General features: G+C 46.4%; 1 protein-coding gene across 2 annotated transcripts in view; it reads left to right on the top strand.

The window, feature by feature from the left end:
* Positions 1 to 17,988, top strand: part of Nrxn1 (neurexin 1) — a 1,036,478-nt gene that overhangs the window by 437,546 nt on the left and 580,944 nt on the right. For both annotated transcript variants that reach the window (XM_023703554.1, XM_023703553.1), the window contains 2 exons: positions 11,291 to 11,464; positions 17,746 to 17,865. In XM_023703554.1, coding sequence (XP_023559322.1) covers positions 11,291 to 11,464; positions 17,746 to 17,865 — 294 coding nt within the window. The remainder of the gene's footprint in view (positions 1 to 11,290; positions 11,465 to 17,745; positions 17,866 to 17,988) is intronic.

Consider the following 17,988-nt stretch of genomic DNA (forward strand, 5'->3'; position numbering starts at 1 on the left):
TCTCTCTCTCTCTCTCTCTCTCTCTCTCTCTCTCTCTCTCTCTCTTCCTATTGCTCTGTTCCTTCCTCTCTCTTAGAATGAGCCAGAGAAATTCTGATGTCTATTGCACCCAAGGTCCTTTTGAACCTTGGGTGAGAATTGCATTAGACAGGAAAGCTGGATGGGCTCGGAACAGAGTTTCAAATCCTTCGGAATCAGTTCCATTCTGCGTCCTCCTGGGAAAGCACAGCAGTCCTGGCCCCGCATCCTGGAGCTGCTCTTGGCCCATTACTGTCCCACACTGAATGCTGCTTCTGGGGTTGTGTGAGAGTCTCAGGAGGTCAGCCAGGCTTTGCTCTGCACAACTCATTAATGTGGTCATTGTGTGTCTGCTTTTACATGTGAACTGTTGACTGGTGCAAATAATTACTGTGGTCTGTATGAAAGATGACATGAGCAGCAGGGTGGCTGTGCAATTCAGTCTAGACACGGGGACAGTGGTTGTGCTCCTCGTTGTGTGTCTTCCCTTGGGCAATGCAGGCCACTATTTTCTTTACTGTCATGTGCTCTCTCCCAAGCCTCAGGTGAGAGATTTGTGTGTGTTTCCCATGTCAGGTTGCATGTCCTCATGTTACAGGTGATGAGGTTGAGGGAGGTTTAGGGAGGTGAAGCGTCATGCTATGCAGTAATCACATCAAACAGAAATAGCTGTCGCTGTGGTCCTTTCTGAGGGCTGTCCTAGCCTGTGCTTGTCATCATGACTTACGTGTGAGGTTTCACGTATTTCTACCACAACACGCAGCTTCCGATGTATTCTTTGATACCTGGGCATATAAGCAGCTGGGGCTGTCAGGGTGCAGCAGGATGCCAGAGGCCGGCAGGGTGGCTTCCTGCTCCCACATGTGGGGGAGCTCAGCTGGCCTCCTGGGTTTCCTGTCTGCAGGTGGCTCCCCTTCTGTCTTAGTCACTTAGACACAACACAGCACCCGCGACTCGGAGGAGCGCGTGGGCTTGGCTGGCACTTTCAGAAGCTTTGGTCTGAGGCCAGCCAGCTGCAAGGCAGGAGCGCAGGGTGCCAGGTCACAGCGGAGGAACGTGGTTAAGGTCCTGGCACCCGGAAGCAGGACAGGAGCTGGGCGGGTCTCTTCCCTTCCTGGTCCTGCCTCAGTGACCGCCCGTCCTGATTGCTCTCACCCCTCCTCCCAGTGGCACTCAGTCGGGGCCTCACTCACCAGGGGAGCCGGTACCCCAGGATCCACTAATCCATGAATGAACACAGCGCCATGCTTGGACTCTGCTTCTGTCCCACCCTCGCTGCCCACATTCCCCACAATACAATGTTTAGATCTCCCGGAGAAGAGTCACGCCTGGAGGGCTTGGTGCCAGCGGGCCAGGCCTGTGACAGAGCGACCTTTACACCTGTGCCGTTAGTGTTCATGGCTCCATCTGAGAAGCGTGACGGTCTGTGTCTATCATCAAGCTATTTGTCTTTTTTCTGAGACGTAAGTGTGAGTCCTACGGAGCAATAGGAGCCTGCACACGCCTGAGCGTTGTTCCTGCAGGGGCCCGTGGGGGCCAGGCGTTGGGCGCCTTCTGCAGCCAGCCCTCTGCCTGTGTGAGGCGCAACACGTGTGTGACATTGGGTGGCTCTCCCGAGCCCTGTGCCGTCCCCGAGAGTGTCACATCAGGAGAGGGGGTGGAGGCACCATGGCCATACGCGTGTGCCACAGGATGGTGCAGGGGTCTTCACCGGCTGCATTGTGACCAGGACAGAGCAGAACAAAGCTGCAACTAGCTGCCCCTGGTTTCCCTTGAAGGTGATTTGGAAGCTGAAAGCCAAGAGCAGACGTTAGCTTGGTGTGAATTTGTCTTCCTGGACTCACTGCCCACCTGCCACAGTGTCACCCGCGTAGAGTGGCTTCACCCAAAGGTGGATTCTGCATGCACCTCCAGAGCACTTTCTCTATGTTATTCCCCGTTTAGCGTACCCACAGGTTTTCCTCACAGTCTGCTGTCTAAACACACAAACAAAATCTGTCTTCCTGTTGTATATTTCAGAATCACATTTTTTTTTAAAAAAGAATCTTCGTCCTTTGATCAATTTTATTCTAAAATTCCAGTTAGGAACAGAATTTTAGAACACAAAGCATTCTGGATTCTGGGCATAGAATAACGAAAATTCTAATTCTGCAAGACTCGCCATAGGAAAATGTAAGGAACTCACAGGGCTGCAGCCTTCGGCAGCCACTACACACGTCCCGAAGGGCAGCAGCAGGAGCTGGGTCAGGAGGGCAGGGACGTGTCCAGTCATACTCTGGGGGACGCATTTGCAAAAGAGCTGCCTCACCTGAAGATCAAGTTCGTCACCACAGGAATTCTAGCCGCTCATCAGAATTCTGACATCTAGTATTTGCTGTTATAGAAGCAAGTTGACTCATTTAATGAGAGGACTCAGCATGCGGACGAGCCTGTGTTGTTTGGGCCATCTCAGCTTGCTGGATGCATGTTACTCCTGCTGGCTTCCTCTGCAGCCACAGCTCTCTGAGTTGCTGCTGTTTTGCAGCCTTGGAGTTGTGGGAAATGTCCATGTTCTGCTTGGAGTGTACAGGGTGTAGGACGGTGCTGGGTAGGTCAAGGTGATCACAGTCCTGGAGACCTCGGCTTGTGTTCAGATTCTGCGATGTCTTCGCTTTGAACCACAGTTTCTTCATCTGTAGCATTTTGACAAACTTCATGCTCCAGTACCTCACCAGACAAAACCAGAGATGGGTCCATGCTTGAGTGCTCAGCAGAACTGTAGGCGCCGTCAGAGGTCACTTGTTTCTGTGATGCTGAAGGCAAAGCTCCTTGTGATGCTGAGCTTGGTACTGCCACTGAGGAACGAAGAGGTGGAAGCTCTGCCGAGGAAGACTGCCACGCTAGGCATCCTTGGGGGGCTCCAAGATGGGAGGGAGGCGACATCTGCCAGCCAGTAGGAAATGCAGATGGGGAATATCAAACTCACTAGGGTAGGCCATAGTTTTAACACAGGTTCTGGACGAATGAAATGCAAGCCTCTCTGTGTGTGGTCCATAGGACAAAGTAGTAGAGAAGTCCGGAGGGAGAGGGAGAGGGAGGGGAAGGGGGAGAGGCATAGGGTTAGGGGGAGGGGGAGGGGAAGGGGGAGGGGAAGGGGGAGAGGTAGGGGGAGGGGGAGGGGAGGGAGAGAGAAAGCTAGGGAGATGGAGAGACAGACAGACCGACGGACAGTGAGACAGACAGACAGACAGTGGAAACTGTGTGTGAGGCTGCCTGCATGAGGTCATATTTGTACATGAAGCAGGTCAGACAATGAAAAGGAGGCCAGAAGCAGAATCTGGTGGTGAGCCAGGGCAGGCTCAGTTGAATTTTCTACCAAGATTTCTACTTACGTTGATTGTAGAAGAAGACTTATAAAATGAGACTTTCATAACTGCACATTAACACTGCAGATTAGTTTTGTACTTCCATGTCTATCTCTTTACTTCTCTGCATAGATAAATTCAATATTTATAAGTTAAAATGCTCCTGAGTTACTCTATGCAAGTACTCTGTCAGAATGGGAAGAAATGCCATTGCTCCTAGACAGCTAGATGGCTTCGCCTCCGAGTCCAAGCGAGAGGTTGGTAGACGGTCAATTCCTTTTCTCAGCATTACCTTTATTCCCTATGTCCAGGAGAAAGGAACAAGGGTCACATATGAATGCTGTGCCCACAACATTTTCAATATGTCTTGTTGTTTGCATGATTATTTATTGATTATGAGCTAGTATTCTTAATTTCACTCAATAAGTCCACAACTCATGAATAACTACTAAGTGAACATAAGAATAAAAAATTGCCCACATCATGGTCATTTCTTCCAAAAATTTATGACCTAGCAGGGAGAAAAGTTATCTATACCAAAAATGGGAAAAAAAAATACATGTCAGAAATGAGGGTTACATTTTTATGAGGATTCAAATATCGGGTTTAGATGCAGGGGCCGGGGATTCAATCCCTGGCCTGCCATGCTGGCCCTGGTCCTGGAGCTCGCTGAGATGGCGATTGAGACTGGACACGATGGCCCGCACATCTAATCCCAGCACATGGGAGGCTGAGAAACAGGAAGGGTCGCTGCGAGTCCAACCCGTGCAGTGATTTACTGCACTGCAGAAAACCTGTAGCCCCTGTACTAAACACATTTTTTAATTTTTATTTATTTATTTATTTTTTGGTGGAACCGGGGATTGAACTCAGGCCCTTGTGCTTGCCAGGGAAACGCTTATTCCACTGAGCCATCTCCCCGGCCCCTAAACACATTTTTTTAAAAAACAAGTATCGTGTTTACTCAAGATTAGAGCAAACAGGTATATACTACCAAAGTGTACCTTGAGTTGAGCCCCACAGCTGAATAGGAGCATGAATGGGACGTTTGAAGAGGAAAGCCACTACTAAGGATGACAGCATGGTTAGACGTTGGAAAGCTGATCACTACGATCTGACCAAAGCTGAGGGAGCAAGGAGGAATGATGTGATCTCACCCCTGCCAAGCCAATGCTGTTGGGGGAAAGGGTTGAAAACTTAGCAAAAGATTTTGAGAAAGGATAGTTTACAATTTTGAATGGTGCCAAGCCTTAGATTTTATTAAGATTACAGAGGGAGGCACCAGATATGCCAGAACACAGTGAAAAATCTGAGATGGTGTTGATAAGTAGCTTGGATCGAGGGAGGGGCACAAGTGATGGTTTGCTGAATAAAATGGATCAGGTAACCAAGGAGAAGTGAGGACATCAGAGGAGGGACAGGGGTTAGAAGGCTTGGTGAAGTGAAGTCACCCTCCCCCGGCAACAGTGAATGGAGGCCGTGAGATGTGGAGGGAGGCTGAAAGCGACCATCTCCATTTCCTCTGGGAAGCAGGGGGTCTAGCGATGTGACTTCTCAGAATCAGCAGTCCAGAAGTGGCTTCCCAGGGGTGATGCCAGGTTGGCTTGGCTTTAGGCTGAAACTAGAATGCAGGGAAAACCTGAACTAAAGGTTTATAGGTACTACAGAATTAAAATTAGCTCTTTTATGGTTAAACTCTTTATGTCCCATGAAAGATGATTTAAATTGTAGGACAAGTAATAAATCAAACTAGTGGCCATTGAGCATGTCTTCAACAGATGTCTTCTAAAATTAACATTTATGTCATAGAGACCTATTAAAGACACAGATCTCGTGTCTGAGGACAGAATATCCTTGAGTTGCCCTTTTGACCCTGTGTGTTCCATTTGGCGTGCTGAGGCCGCAGCTAGGGCAGCGTGTGTTGGTCGGCTCCATGTGAGTTTGCTGCGAAGCATCGATTTGTCTGTTCTTAAGCACAGGCGTGTTAGAGGAACATGGTCTGCTTCAGCTTTGCGTGGTGTGGCCGGCAGTGCTTTGATTTACTTAAGTAGTCACAGGAAAAAGAACTTAGGCTTTATCTCAAGAAGGAAAATAAGTAAATAAATGAGGGCTTGTTCCCCAAGGATTATAGATGATCTTTCTTCTAATAGGGTCTTGCTTTTATAAAAAAGATTTACACTCAATTTTTCTTCATGAAAGAATGGTTTTTAGTGTATCTGGATGAGACCTGACTTGCAGATGCGTCTGTAGAGCTCTACAATAAATGGTTGAAATTAAAAATGATGCTATCAGTTCGGGGTGGGGGTTGGTTGGTCCTCACGCAGAAGTGCCTTTCTGTCGAGCGTGCTGGAAAAGGAACCTGGGGGCAGTGCTGGTCCTCAGCCAGCCCCAACCTTCACAGTTCCAGCCCTCCTGGAACGGGGCGTCTAAGTATGTCCTTTCTGTAGTCCAGCTAGAGGAGTGTGACTTCGTCTTTCCTCCTAAAGTGCCACTTTGCGGGTTTGCGTAGGCTGTCTTACCTCTCCAGAGCATGTACCCTGCATGGTAAGATGTGCTTTTATTTTTATTCTTTCCTCCGTTTTTATCAGCCCCAAGCTGGCTCTGTGGAGCCAGTTCTTCCCCTACCCTTCTGGTTTTTTTTTTTTTTTTCATCCTTTAATAAACATGAAGCTAAAGATTAGTTTCCATAGTCTTTGCTATCCAAATGTACAAAGTACTTGTCCTTTACATGTATGCTTTTTACAAAAAAATTAAAGTTAAATATGATGTTTAAGAGGCACGTGAAAGTATTTATGAATAGATAAGAGCTGAGTTGAAGAACTAATCATACCTTGACAGTTGTGTTCTGCTACTGAAGGGGGGCTGGGAGCCTTACTGTAATTACCTTGTGCTCTCTGCTTTTAAGAGAAGGAAGATCTTTTACTCCTCTGATTTTGGCCAAGGGTTTAAGCTACACTAAGCTACAAGCCTTAGCCTCTGTTCCCTGGACCTTGGGTTTAGAACACTGGATTGGGCCTGGCAGCCCCATATCAAATTCCATGTATTTCATATTAGATGCAATTTCATTTCGTCTCTAAGCCTTTACTGCTTTAATATCCCCATCCTCACAGCCTGCCTGGATTTTGTCTTGGGACTTCTCATCTCTCCCTGTCTGTCTGTCTGTCTCTCTCTGTCTCTGTCCCTATCTCTGTCCCTGTCTCTCCCCACCGTGTCTATCGTGTTCTATTGGTCCTTGCTCAAAACTTTTCATTTACTTTTCCAGTCATATTTACATTACTTAACAAGTAACCGATGCCCTTCCAGCTCAGTCTGGCCTTTTCTCGAAGCCCAGCTTCTTCTTTCCCCGTAGCCTGTCCTCCTTCCCAAACGGCACTCACAGGGAAACGTTTCCTGTCTATTCTGCTGCTCTTCTCCTCCTCACAGGAAAGGCTTTCTGGGACTCATTTAGCTTAGACTTAGAAATTGGTTCATGGGATTTATAGAACTTTTTAAAATCTCTTAATCTTTTATATCAAATTATAAGGTGTTTATCAAGCGCCTTTTCTGTTTTTATTACCAGGCTTAATGGGTTTCAAATTAAGTATGTCAGAGACGGGGCTGCTGATAACATGCCGGTGATATAGTGCAAGACAGGTTTCCAGCACACAGATGTGTCAAATCCAGTCCAATCAGTGTCCAGGAAGATTTGTCAATTTGACATCTAGCCACCGCTGTTTTATTAGAAGTGGCAACAAACTAGACTCCACGTGCTTCTGCACTGCTCAGTGTGGTCACACGCAGTGAGGTACGCTGTGGACATGTCACGCTGCTGGGACACAGCTGTAGTAGTGTTAGCCACGTGCTCGCTGGTGCTGTAGTGTTTTCTGTGCGTGTCCTGTGACCCTAATGGCTTCACATACTCGGCACTGCTAACTTCATTCACAGGTGAAGAACCGGATTCTCAAAGTGCTTCTGCTAATGGACAGTGTGACCCTGCCGGGGCCAGCCAGCTGCAGGCCCGCTGCCCAGAGCTGGACAGACCCCCGGCTCACATGGCCTGCGCTGCTCCTCGCGGCCCAGTTTCTCACCAGTGCGTACAGCTAGTGTCGGCTCCAGTTATTGTCAGAGAAGCTTTGGGAGGAAGACAGTGCCTTGACAAAGAGGGTGCAGGACATGAGGTTGTCACTGAGATTTCGAGAAACCCGGCCCCCAAATCTTTGAGGCCCCCTACTGTGTATGTGTTCTCTGCATCCTTTGCCAAAGGCGCCCCAATCCCACCTTCTGCCCCTCAGTTATATCTGCAGCCTGCTTGAAAGCAGTAGCAGGCAAGCCCCAGCAACACAGGGAAGGTGGCTTGTGATGAACGTGCACGTGGTCCCTGGACACAGTCGCTAAGCAGCAGCCTACCTTCATTCACTTGCGCAGAACTTCACCCGCCAGGGCCCGGCCGCACAGACGGGTCATTCTTCTTCTGTCCTTCCAAGAATTGAAAGGAGAAGCTGCATTTTTGATGAGGTGGTGATGGCACGGCGGGCAGAGACTGCCTAAGAGTTTCCTATGCTGTCTTCATCCGGCGGCCCACCGAGGGACCGCAGACATCATGCCTCTGTGAGGAGTTGACAAAGCCCTGTGAAGACCACGCGAGGGGGGCGGCCAAGTGCTGCTTCAGTGGTGAAAGCGAGAGTGAGGTCGCTATGTGTAGAGCCAGACTCACGGGCTTTGGCGTGCCTGCTGCGGTTTGCATCCGGGCGTTGCCTGAACTGACATCTCTGGCTCTTTACCGACACATCGGAAAGATCCCTCTCAGTAAGCGCTAAAAGGTTGTTGCGAGGGCTCTGGCTAACAGGAAAACAGGCAGTGGGGCAGGACGGGGGAGTTCATTTCACAATTAGCGCTCTCTGTCGGATGCCTTCCCTCGATCCTTTGCTTTTTTATTGTAACCTTAGTGTGTCAAGTGGAGGCAATATTCGTTGGGTTCCTGTGGATTTTAGAGCCTGATACTAGGCACTATGGGGAGAAGTAAAAGCAGAGACTGAAGCTGTGTCCTCCAGGAAGTTGCCATGAGAAAAGAGGGAGGCCGCCAATGAAATGCGAAGGGTTGCTTTCATTCATAACTTTTAGTACAAGGTTCCACATCTGCAGAGCTTGAACAGTGCTAAATTTTTTTCATTAAATTCCCATCACATTCTAATGTTACATACACTAGGCTGGAAGCAGACCTAAAAAAAAAAATTAACAAACTTAGTTAAACAACTGAATAGAGGGGACACATACCCTTGTTGGTCAAGGATAAGTCTTAGCTGACATTCTCTGATGTGGAAAAGGTAGCTCCTTTCTCTTCTCTGACTCACCTGGTTTTCTATTTTGCACTCTGATTCTTAGAGCTAGTGAAAGTAGAACCTCAGGCCATTTGCCCCCCTTTCTCTGGAGTTAGGTCTAAATTACTGGCCATGTGGGCGGGGAGAAGTTCCCATTGCACCCATCTCTTGAAGTGGTAGCAGGAGGATGCCTGGAACTGGGTCTCAGTGCTCTTCGCTCACAGTTCAGGTGTCTGCTGAATTGCTACCTGGCCTTCTGCCCCCTGTGTGCTCAGCCTCTTCAGGTCAGACATTTTCTGTTGGGGGCATTTGGGAACTGCTGCCTGCTCCCTCGCGCACTGGAGGAGACTGGTTTTTGAGGCTGTGTCAGCGCCCAGGAGCCTCACCCTGCTGCACAACCAGCTCTCCCAAAGGAGCTGTGCGGCTTCCGGTCCGCCTGCGGGAGTCACAGAGCCACACCATCGCTCTACCCCCTTGAAGTTGCCACTCCACCTGGCTCCTAAGTTAGGAAGCCACGCGCTCTCTCCAGAGCCCGTCAGTGACTGCTGTACCCTTCCGGCTCATCTTCTTGCCCAAGTGGGGTGTGGGAAAACTTTACTCGTGTTAACGCTTACGTATTGTCTATTTTATTCCTACATGAGTCTAGACTTTTAAAACTTAGAAAGTTAATTTTATATCTTCATGACCCATAACTGTTCTCTGAAGCCAGTATAACACAATGGCTTAAAATTTAGGTGAGATGAAAGAAAAGAGATTGGAAGTATGGAGGGAAAAAGTCAGGTATTATTTCAAAAATAGGACCCAGCCCAAAAACTCTCTGTCTGTTAGGATCAAGGTTGGTGCGTAGTGGCTCAATCTTATTTAAAAGATGGGGAAGTAATGACATCTGCTACTTTCATTGCAAATTGTAGATAGTCAGTGACATCCTAGACTAACATAACTCTGGTCAGTAGGGCAAGGGACCACAAATCCCCTTTTGTGACACTAAGTGAACTTGACAAAGCCCTGTGACTGTTCCGTCTGTCCTCTTTCAGTGCTCTCGCAGGCAATTCAGGAGCTTCTGGTCTGTGGTTTGGTCCTCCCCTTCTTAGGTGCAAAGAGCTGAGCTTCCCGTGGGCTGGCGGCTTGCAGACTTCTGGGTCAAGGTCTCAGGTCTTGTACGCACAGCTTGACGAATCATGGATAGCCATTCTTTCTTTTCTGAGGTCTCATGCCGACCACAGGAGGGCCCAGGTGACCATGAGGAATGCTGGGATTTGGTGCTATGGGGGGAAAAATGTGCCAAGTGACCTAAAACTATGGAATGATTAATGAGAGTATATACAAATGACAGTGAAACATTGATGAATGACTGTGAAATACAAGTGACAATGAAAAGGAATGTCCAAGAAGTATATGTCACCACAACTTGTAGACAGGAGTGGTGTTGTAGGGGGTTTTGAGGTTCGCCTCTTACATGAACTGTTTACTACAGCTGAGAAGCTACACCTGCTGCTGCCATTCAAATGCAGTGAAGCAGCTGCAGGTGGCAGAGAGACAGAATTAGGAAGGAGTTCCATCTTTTCTACATTTGTGAACCATAAAGCTCGCAAATCCTTAACCTAGAGACCTACCAATGACAAAACTAAGCAAAATGTCTCATTGGAACCTTTGAGGAAACAGGAAAAAACAAATTGACCACTACTTAAGAAGAAAACTTCCAAACCAGCTTTAAGAGTTCAAAATGATGTGATTTATGGGGCCTGGGGAGATAGTTCAGTAGAATAAGTGCTTGCCTGGCAAGGACAGCATCCTGAGTTCAATCCTCAGTACCAGAAGAAAAAAAAAAAAAAAAAAAAAAAAAAAAAAAAAAAGGAATTGCCTGAAGGACATAATCTCCACATACAAAGAGTGTGTCTTGGGAATGAGTTGGTGAACAAGACATGCACACTAGTGCAGTGGGCTTCCGCACAGTTCAGAAGGCGACTTTAGCCACTAGAGAGAACTTGAACCTCTGATTAACTCAAGGCCCCAGAGTCCTCTAAGCGGAAGGCAAACTAATAAGAGAGCCGGCTGACTGAATGTCTGCTAGGTGCTTCCTCTCGGACAATGCTTCCGGTGCGTTCTTCCACTGAACTTCCTAGCAACTCTACAGGATAGCGCTCTCTTGATCCCTTCTTAAAAGCAAAGATCCTAATGATCAGAGACAAGTCAGTTGGCAAATAACTGGAATTTGGTTTCCATTTCTCTCTCTCTCTCTCTCTCTCTCTCTCCCTCTCTCCCTCTCTCCCTCTCTCCCTCTCTCCCTCTCCCCCTCTCCCTCTCCCTCTCTCTTTCCCTCTCTCTGCCCCCCCAGCCTTAAACTCTGGTTTAAAGGTCAGGGGTGGCCTTGACTGCGTAGCCTCCCAAGTGCTAGAATTATGGGCATGCGAGATCATCCCTGCTTTTTTCATAGGACCATCTTCAAAGGCTAATGCATTACTCAAACATTTCTAATATTTTACACTTCTAGGAAAATAATGATTCATACATTTAATTTTGTGTTAATTTCATAAAATGTAATCCTCCCTCCTTCCTCTCCCTCCTCATCCTTACTGTGTGCTTCAAGCGCTGAGATGCTGCTTTTGTGACATGGCGTTTGTCTTCCCACAGGTGACTTGTACATAGGAGGAGTGGCCAAAGACACCTACAAATCCTTGCCCAAACTTGTCCATGCCAAGGAAGGTTTTCAAGGCTGCCTGGCATCCGTTGACCTAAACGGCCGGCTCCCGGACCTCATCGCAGACGCCATTTTCTGCAGTGGCCAGATTGAGAGGGGATGCGAAGGTAGGAAGTCTTGGCATCACGCTGCTGAGAAGTTCTGCGTCACGCCTGTAAGCCCAGCACTTGGGAGGCCGAGAACAGGAGAATCACTATCCTGTCTACATAGTGGGACCCTGTGGACCCTGTAGACCCCGTACTAAATACATAAACATTAAAAAAAGTTCTAATTCCACCTCCAAATGAGAACTGATCTCACTACCCAGAGACACTCTACTCCCACTCCAGGTCTAGAAATCCTTCTTCATGTTTTACACTTCCTGTCCCACAAATTTGAACTCTCAGCCTCACTGAGAACAGGAACTGTATGTGGGGACCCTGAATTTTTGGGCTTCTTTGCACCCTGTGATCCCCCTGGGGTATGTGTGTGTGTGTGTGTGTGTGTGTGTGTGTGTGTGTGTGTGAATCATTTCTGCAGTGCGTACTTTATAGCAATGTATAGATAACCCATTAAATGTAGAAAATACATTCATGCAATGTTAGCCAATTAGGCCCATTATTTAAAATCTGCATTCAGTGGGATGTAAAATGAAAATAAGTTCTGTTACCCCATTTTTGAATCAGTTTTTGTTTTGTGTGTACCTGGCAGCAGGTATGTGTCAGCATATTACCTGCTCTAGCAAAAATATGCTCCTTCTATTAGGCGAGGGGTAATGTTCTACACTTCACCATTGCACTTGAGTGCCTTCCCTGCTTTGGCCCTTTCTGCTAGACCCAGATCTTTAGGAGGTATTATTAGTAGTAGTATTACTATTATTATTATTTTAAAGAGAAAAAAATCCAATAAAACAGTTTTAAAACAGGTGAGGAGAGTTACAGTAATTAGTACATTGTGTATTGTTGTCTTTGTAGCACTTATTCAGAGTATATAGGAGTATTGTTGGTACTCGCTTTTATCTTAGATAATTTTCACTTTGACCCCTCAGGGGATTGAGGCAACTCTCCATCACAAGTAGGATTTCATCACACTGCCATGAGGTGTGTCTTTGGATGCACTGTTGGTCTCCCCCCCCCTTTTTTTTTTTTTTTTTTCAGAACTGGGGATTGAACTCAGGCCCTTGCGCTTGCCAGTCAAGCGCTTATTCTATTGAGCCATCTCCCTGGCCCCAGCTCTCCCTTTAATGTTGAACAATTTAGTCCATTTTCAAATTTTTTGATTCATAAGGAATTTTATGCAGGAGAAGAAGGAACAACTGCGAATCCCTGGCCCGGAGATGAGTCACTCCTGCTCAGCCAAAACATTGATGCTTTATTTAGCCGTTACTTAACTACATGGACTTTTTAATGTGAAAATGCACTTTTTTTTCTCTCTCTGAAGCATCTGCTTCTCTGAAAGTTAGGTGAAATTCAAACTTTACTGAAATAATACAAGAAGGTAGACTTACTGATGGAATTCTTTGTTGAATTCGCTTGAATGTTACTGTCAGATTTATTCTCTATATTTCAAATCTTCATATAATACTTCTGTAAAACAAAGAGGAATTATGCATTGCTTCTTACCACTTTAGTAAAGAACACAAAATTGTTAAGTGAATCAATTGCCTCTAGCAGATGAATAGAGTGGAGGACATGCCTTACCTCTTGGAAATGATCTAACTAGCTAGACGATTTATGCATTTATCTAGTTTTTAAGGAAAAGATACTAAAACCTTTCTTGGAAAATCTTTTTTCAAAATTAATACTTTCTACAAGTTGCTTAGTGTTTTGTCACCTGTAAAAAATGGTGTGACCATTGTTAATTTTCTATCTTGTTTTGAAATTCCTTATTGTTCTTATTGGTTTTTTTTTTTTCTGTAGAATAAGAAAAAAAGAAATGGTGCAGGCCAACACATGTATCCCCAGCTAAATGTCCACAGGGTAGGAAGCACAACAAATGTTCAGGCCCTCACCGTAGACCACTGAAGGATGGGCGGTGGTGAGGGCACAGGCCGGAAGTGCGGGGCGCCGGTGCCCCCGCCGCTGCCACTGCTTCCAGACTCATCCAGAAAGCAGCTGGCTCATTAGGATTTATCCCAGGTCCCCTGGGTGGCCTGAAATGCTGTTCATGAATTTGAACCCGTTCAGTAGGCCTGGATTCTTTTATTCCTTCCAGGGGAACTTTCAAATATCTGAGCTTTACTTCTACCCCTGTTCATCCTGTTTTCACCAGTCTCAGAACACAGCCCTGCTCCCGCCTCTCTGCCTTGACCCCTCCTGACCCTTTCATCTCAACACCATGGCTAACAGTGCTTAATGTAGGGTTACTTCTATCCTGGAAGTTTTCTAGGCATTCATGCCCTTTAGGTGTCCCCGTCATAGGTCTAATTGACGAGCCTCACATGCTTTTAGGACCGGCGAGTGAAGTGTAGACAGCTGGCTCTCTAAAGGTGTCTCAAGCGAGTTGCATCTAAGTCACTTGACCTCCATGTTAGTAGAAAAAGTGCCAAGATTTTCTGACATTCTTATCCAGTAAGACTCACAGATCTCTCAGCTTGATTTTATTTATAAAATACATTGCACTGTCAGAGCCTTTTTAGATTAATATTTCTCAAACTTTAGCTTTTATCAGAATCCCCTGAAGCTTGGCTACGCCCCACATTGCTGGCTGCCACCTCCTGGGCTCCTGACGCCGAAGGTCAGAGGGTCTCTCTAGGGCTGAGTGAGGACCAAGGGCTCGCATGGCTAGGAAGTACAAGCGGGCTGACGCTCCACGCCCAGGCTTTGACTGTTACTGCCCTTTGGATGGCTTTTCCTGCCAATCCACAGACCAGAAAACTCTAGTAACCAATCAACGAGCAGTCTCCCTGAAGTGAAGGTGGCTTCTCTGGATGCAGTCAGTGGAAATCCGCACCCCCGTTTTGAGGACCTGTAACACTGAATCACAGACTGCTTTATAAGTGACAAAAATACTGTCCTATTTAAATATGACAGCTGTCATTGCTTTTGCAGCAGCATCTGTAAGTCTGCATTTGCTGTTTTGTTCAATCATCAGAACATTATAAATTATTACCACGCTGCCTTTGTTCTAGATCAGCGCGTGAAGCCTCAGAGAAGTACAGTAGTATCCCGAATCTTAACCCTCATTAAGTGGGTGATGTAACTTTCAAACCCGTTTACCTACCTTGACAGGCCAGCTCTGACCGTGGCTTCTGCTGTCTCCTGGACTCCACACATGACAGTTTCACCACGGTTTTCCTTTCCCTTTCAGACATACCCTCTTAAAAATCATTTAATACAAATGACCTTTGGCTTGTTCCAAATTTCAGTAAGTAATAAAACGAAAGGAACATTATGTAACCAAAGGAAAGTAGATGTAAGGCTCTGTCTTGTGCAAAAGGCTATCAGTGGTTAAGCATTGTTTTAGAAGGAGAGTGCTTTGAAAAATGTGTCTTGTCAGACACAGGTATGCAGCGTCTTGTAGTGCTGAAAATACAGAGTGCTGTGATAGCGAAAACAATAATAGAAATAGAGCACGTCTTCATCTCGCTTGCAGGCTTGCCCGGCATGCTGACTTGTGGCTTGGTAAGATGGGCAGTTTCTAGAACTGTGGTTTTACTCTCTTTAGAATTTAGCATTGCTTAAAAATTGTATTTTATGATGCCTTTTAAACAACAAGATCCAGAGTCTTCCTCAGTTCATGCTGCTGCTCTTACCTCTGCCCAGCTCAGGGCACGGGCGGGTGTCGCCGGAGCAGCTCCCCGCCTGGATGGACGCCAGCACCCGTCCCTGCTCATCCCTAGAGGGCACAGGTCAAGGGAGAGTGTTTGGAAAATTGTATGTCAGAAAATATGAATTACATTCAGTCTTTAGTGGTACAAGGCAAAGATCAGTAGATGCCCTGTCTCAGACAGGCTGCAGCAAGAATGCTCGCAGGTCTTGAGGCCCTGGGAGAGTATTACTGTGACTACTCCGACTTTAGAAACTATTATTGTTCTTTTTAAACTACTTATTTGGCACAGAGTCTTGCCACACAGCTCAGACTCATAGTGATCCTCCTGTCTCAGCCTCCCCAGTGCTGGGATTACAGGTGTGGACCACCTCACCCAGTTTTGGGTCTATTAAGGTGTCCCCAGGGTTTCTGGGCCAGCGCAGTGTGTGCTATTGGGGATCAAATCCGTGTCCTTGTGCTTGCCACATCAGTGCTTAGACCACTGAGCTATCTCCCTTAGCCCATTATTAATGTTCTTAATCATAACTATATGCCAACTATCACTATACTGTGGAGATTGATAACACTGTGTTTTTAAATTTGTGAAAACTCACATAGGTTAGAGTAAATTCAATCAATTCTTATGCAGAGTAGCTTTACTGAGAAAGTTGTCACAGAAAAGTGATTATAAGGCACACATTTAAAAGCCATTTTCCAAAACCATCAATTTATACAAATGCTAATTACAGATGATGTGGCTTTATTCACTAAACCAAAACACGTCAGAGTCACCCTCAGCATCTAATTAAGCTCATGTCTACTTTGATAAGCTCAGAAAAGCCTACAATGGCGTGTGCTAGGAAAGGTCTTGTACTTGCGCTTACAGCTATGCAGGAAGGCCGCCCCTCACTCCACACCTCCCTAAGCTGAGGACTCGGGTGTTACCCTAATGGTATCTTCAGGGCAGTTCATCGATGCGGGGGCCATTCGGAAGGTGTAGGCAGTGCCGAGAACCCTTTGGTTTTTAACATGAATGAATGAATGAATTTATATGTTTAAAAGAGCCCAACAACCCTTCGAGAGCCTTATGTGGTGCACGCTGTCCTGGGAGGAGCAAGGACGTGTGCTGCATGCTGAAATCTTAGATGATTCAGGGGAATTCATCCCTAGTACTCTCACCCACGTGGGCGATGTTTATTGGTGGTTTGGTTCCTCCCATGTACAGCCGTTCCCCGCACGTGGCTAGCGCTACAGTTTTAAACTTTCATTGCAAGTGAAAAATCCAAGTTCTAGAGGGAGAAACTTAGGAAGGACTGAGTGCTCTGCTAATGGCCACAGACCACGCTGTACACGCTCATGACAGTGGTCTCACATGCTCCAAATAAGCAACCGGGCACGTGGTAAGGCGTTCGTGTCTATCCAGGAGAGGAGAAGTCACAAAGGCCCTTTTAATTTTCCTTCATTACATGTCATCAGCTCAGTTACCCATTATACTTGTATATATGCATATACACAGTAAGATTCTAATAAAGTACTGCTTCCCATTCTTTGCTTCTCTGGAGATTTATGGCTGTTAGGTTTAATTTGTTCGCTACCATAGCATTTCCCCCCTTTACAGCAGCATGCTTTTTTGAACTTGAATGTTCTTCTGTGTTTGCCCCATTTCAGTACTGCTTACTAACATTTATTATATTTTGCTTTTTTTTATTTTGCTGACAAAGTTGCATTGATGAAAGCTGACTTGCAAGGTAGATAGCCCTGTGTGTACAAAGCAAGACTGAAACCCGCAGCACACAACGGCAACCCTAAATAACATTTATTACCTCTCCGCAGTAACTGTTATTTGGGTGCAGATTTCATTGTTTTCTCACTTCTCAAACGTTGTGCAAGAAGCCCCATGCTGTAGCATAGTTGGCATAAGGCTTTCAGTCTTGAATATGTTTGTATAGTGATTGCCTCTAGTGCTTTGATCATACTTCTTTAAGTTCTTTGTTTTCGGTGTTCTACTTTCGACTCTCGAGAAACAGACTAGCGTCCCTTTTCCTTGTACGTTCAACGGGGGCATGCCATTTCTATGGAGTTTTCATTTCATGTTTAATTGCATGCAATCGTTAAAGCATGTGAATTGATACTTGCCAACAGACCTATCTGAAACACACAGCAACCGCACTTTCTCCGTGGTTCGTGCCAGGATAGCTTCTGGAAGCTCTCGGGCATTTCTGCATAACTCACTTTGGTTACTTTGCCAATCTTTACCTCGATTTCATAAAGTTATACTCTCCATTCCTCATGATGTCTTTATTCATTGGTCTGAAGCTCAGGAGACCCATTCATTTTCTGAAAACCAAATGTGACGGAGAATTACTGATAAGAGAATGAGATTGCCTGCTCTCCTGACCATACCAGCGACTCTGCACTTGCCTTTACCCTTTGCGGCTTGAGTTCACTCCTATAATGTATTTGTCCCACTCTTGAGACTTAAGAAGACCTTTGTGTTATGGACTCATAGTTCTTAATTCAGGTGTGTGAACAATAACTTTCAAAACTAGTTTGGGCCTGTGATTTGAGGTGTTGGCAACTACTATATGTGATCTAGCTGGTCTACAGAATATCATGACAATTTTTAAAGAACCCACGTTTCTTTTGGAATGTCTTGTAGGTCCGAGCACGACCTGTCAGGAGGACTCGTGCTCCAACCAGGGTGTGTGCTTGCAGCAGTGGGACGGCTTCACCTGTGACTGCAGCATGACCTCCTTCAGCGGGCCACTCTGCAACGACCGTAAGTGCTGTCCCGGACAGAGGCGCGGCGCTCAGTGCTGCTGCTGTGGCTGCGGCTGCTGCTTGCTGTGCGGCCGGTCCCGGGAGCTCTTACGCCACCTCGTGTGGAGCCGTCATTGCCAGG

This window comes from Octodon degus, unplaced genomic scaffold, assembly GCF_000260255.1.
Source record: "Octodon degus isolate 3935 unplaced genomic scaffold, OctDeg1.0 scaffold00174, whole genome shotgun sequence".
NCBI lineage: Eukaryota > Metazoa > Chordata > Mammalia > Rodentia > Octodontidae > Octodon > Octodon degus.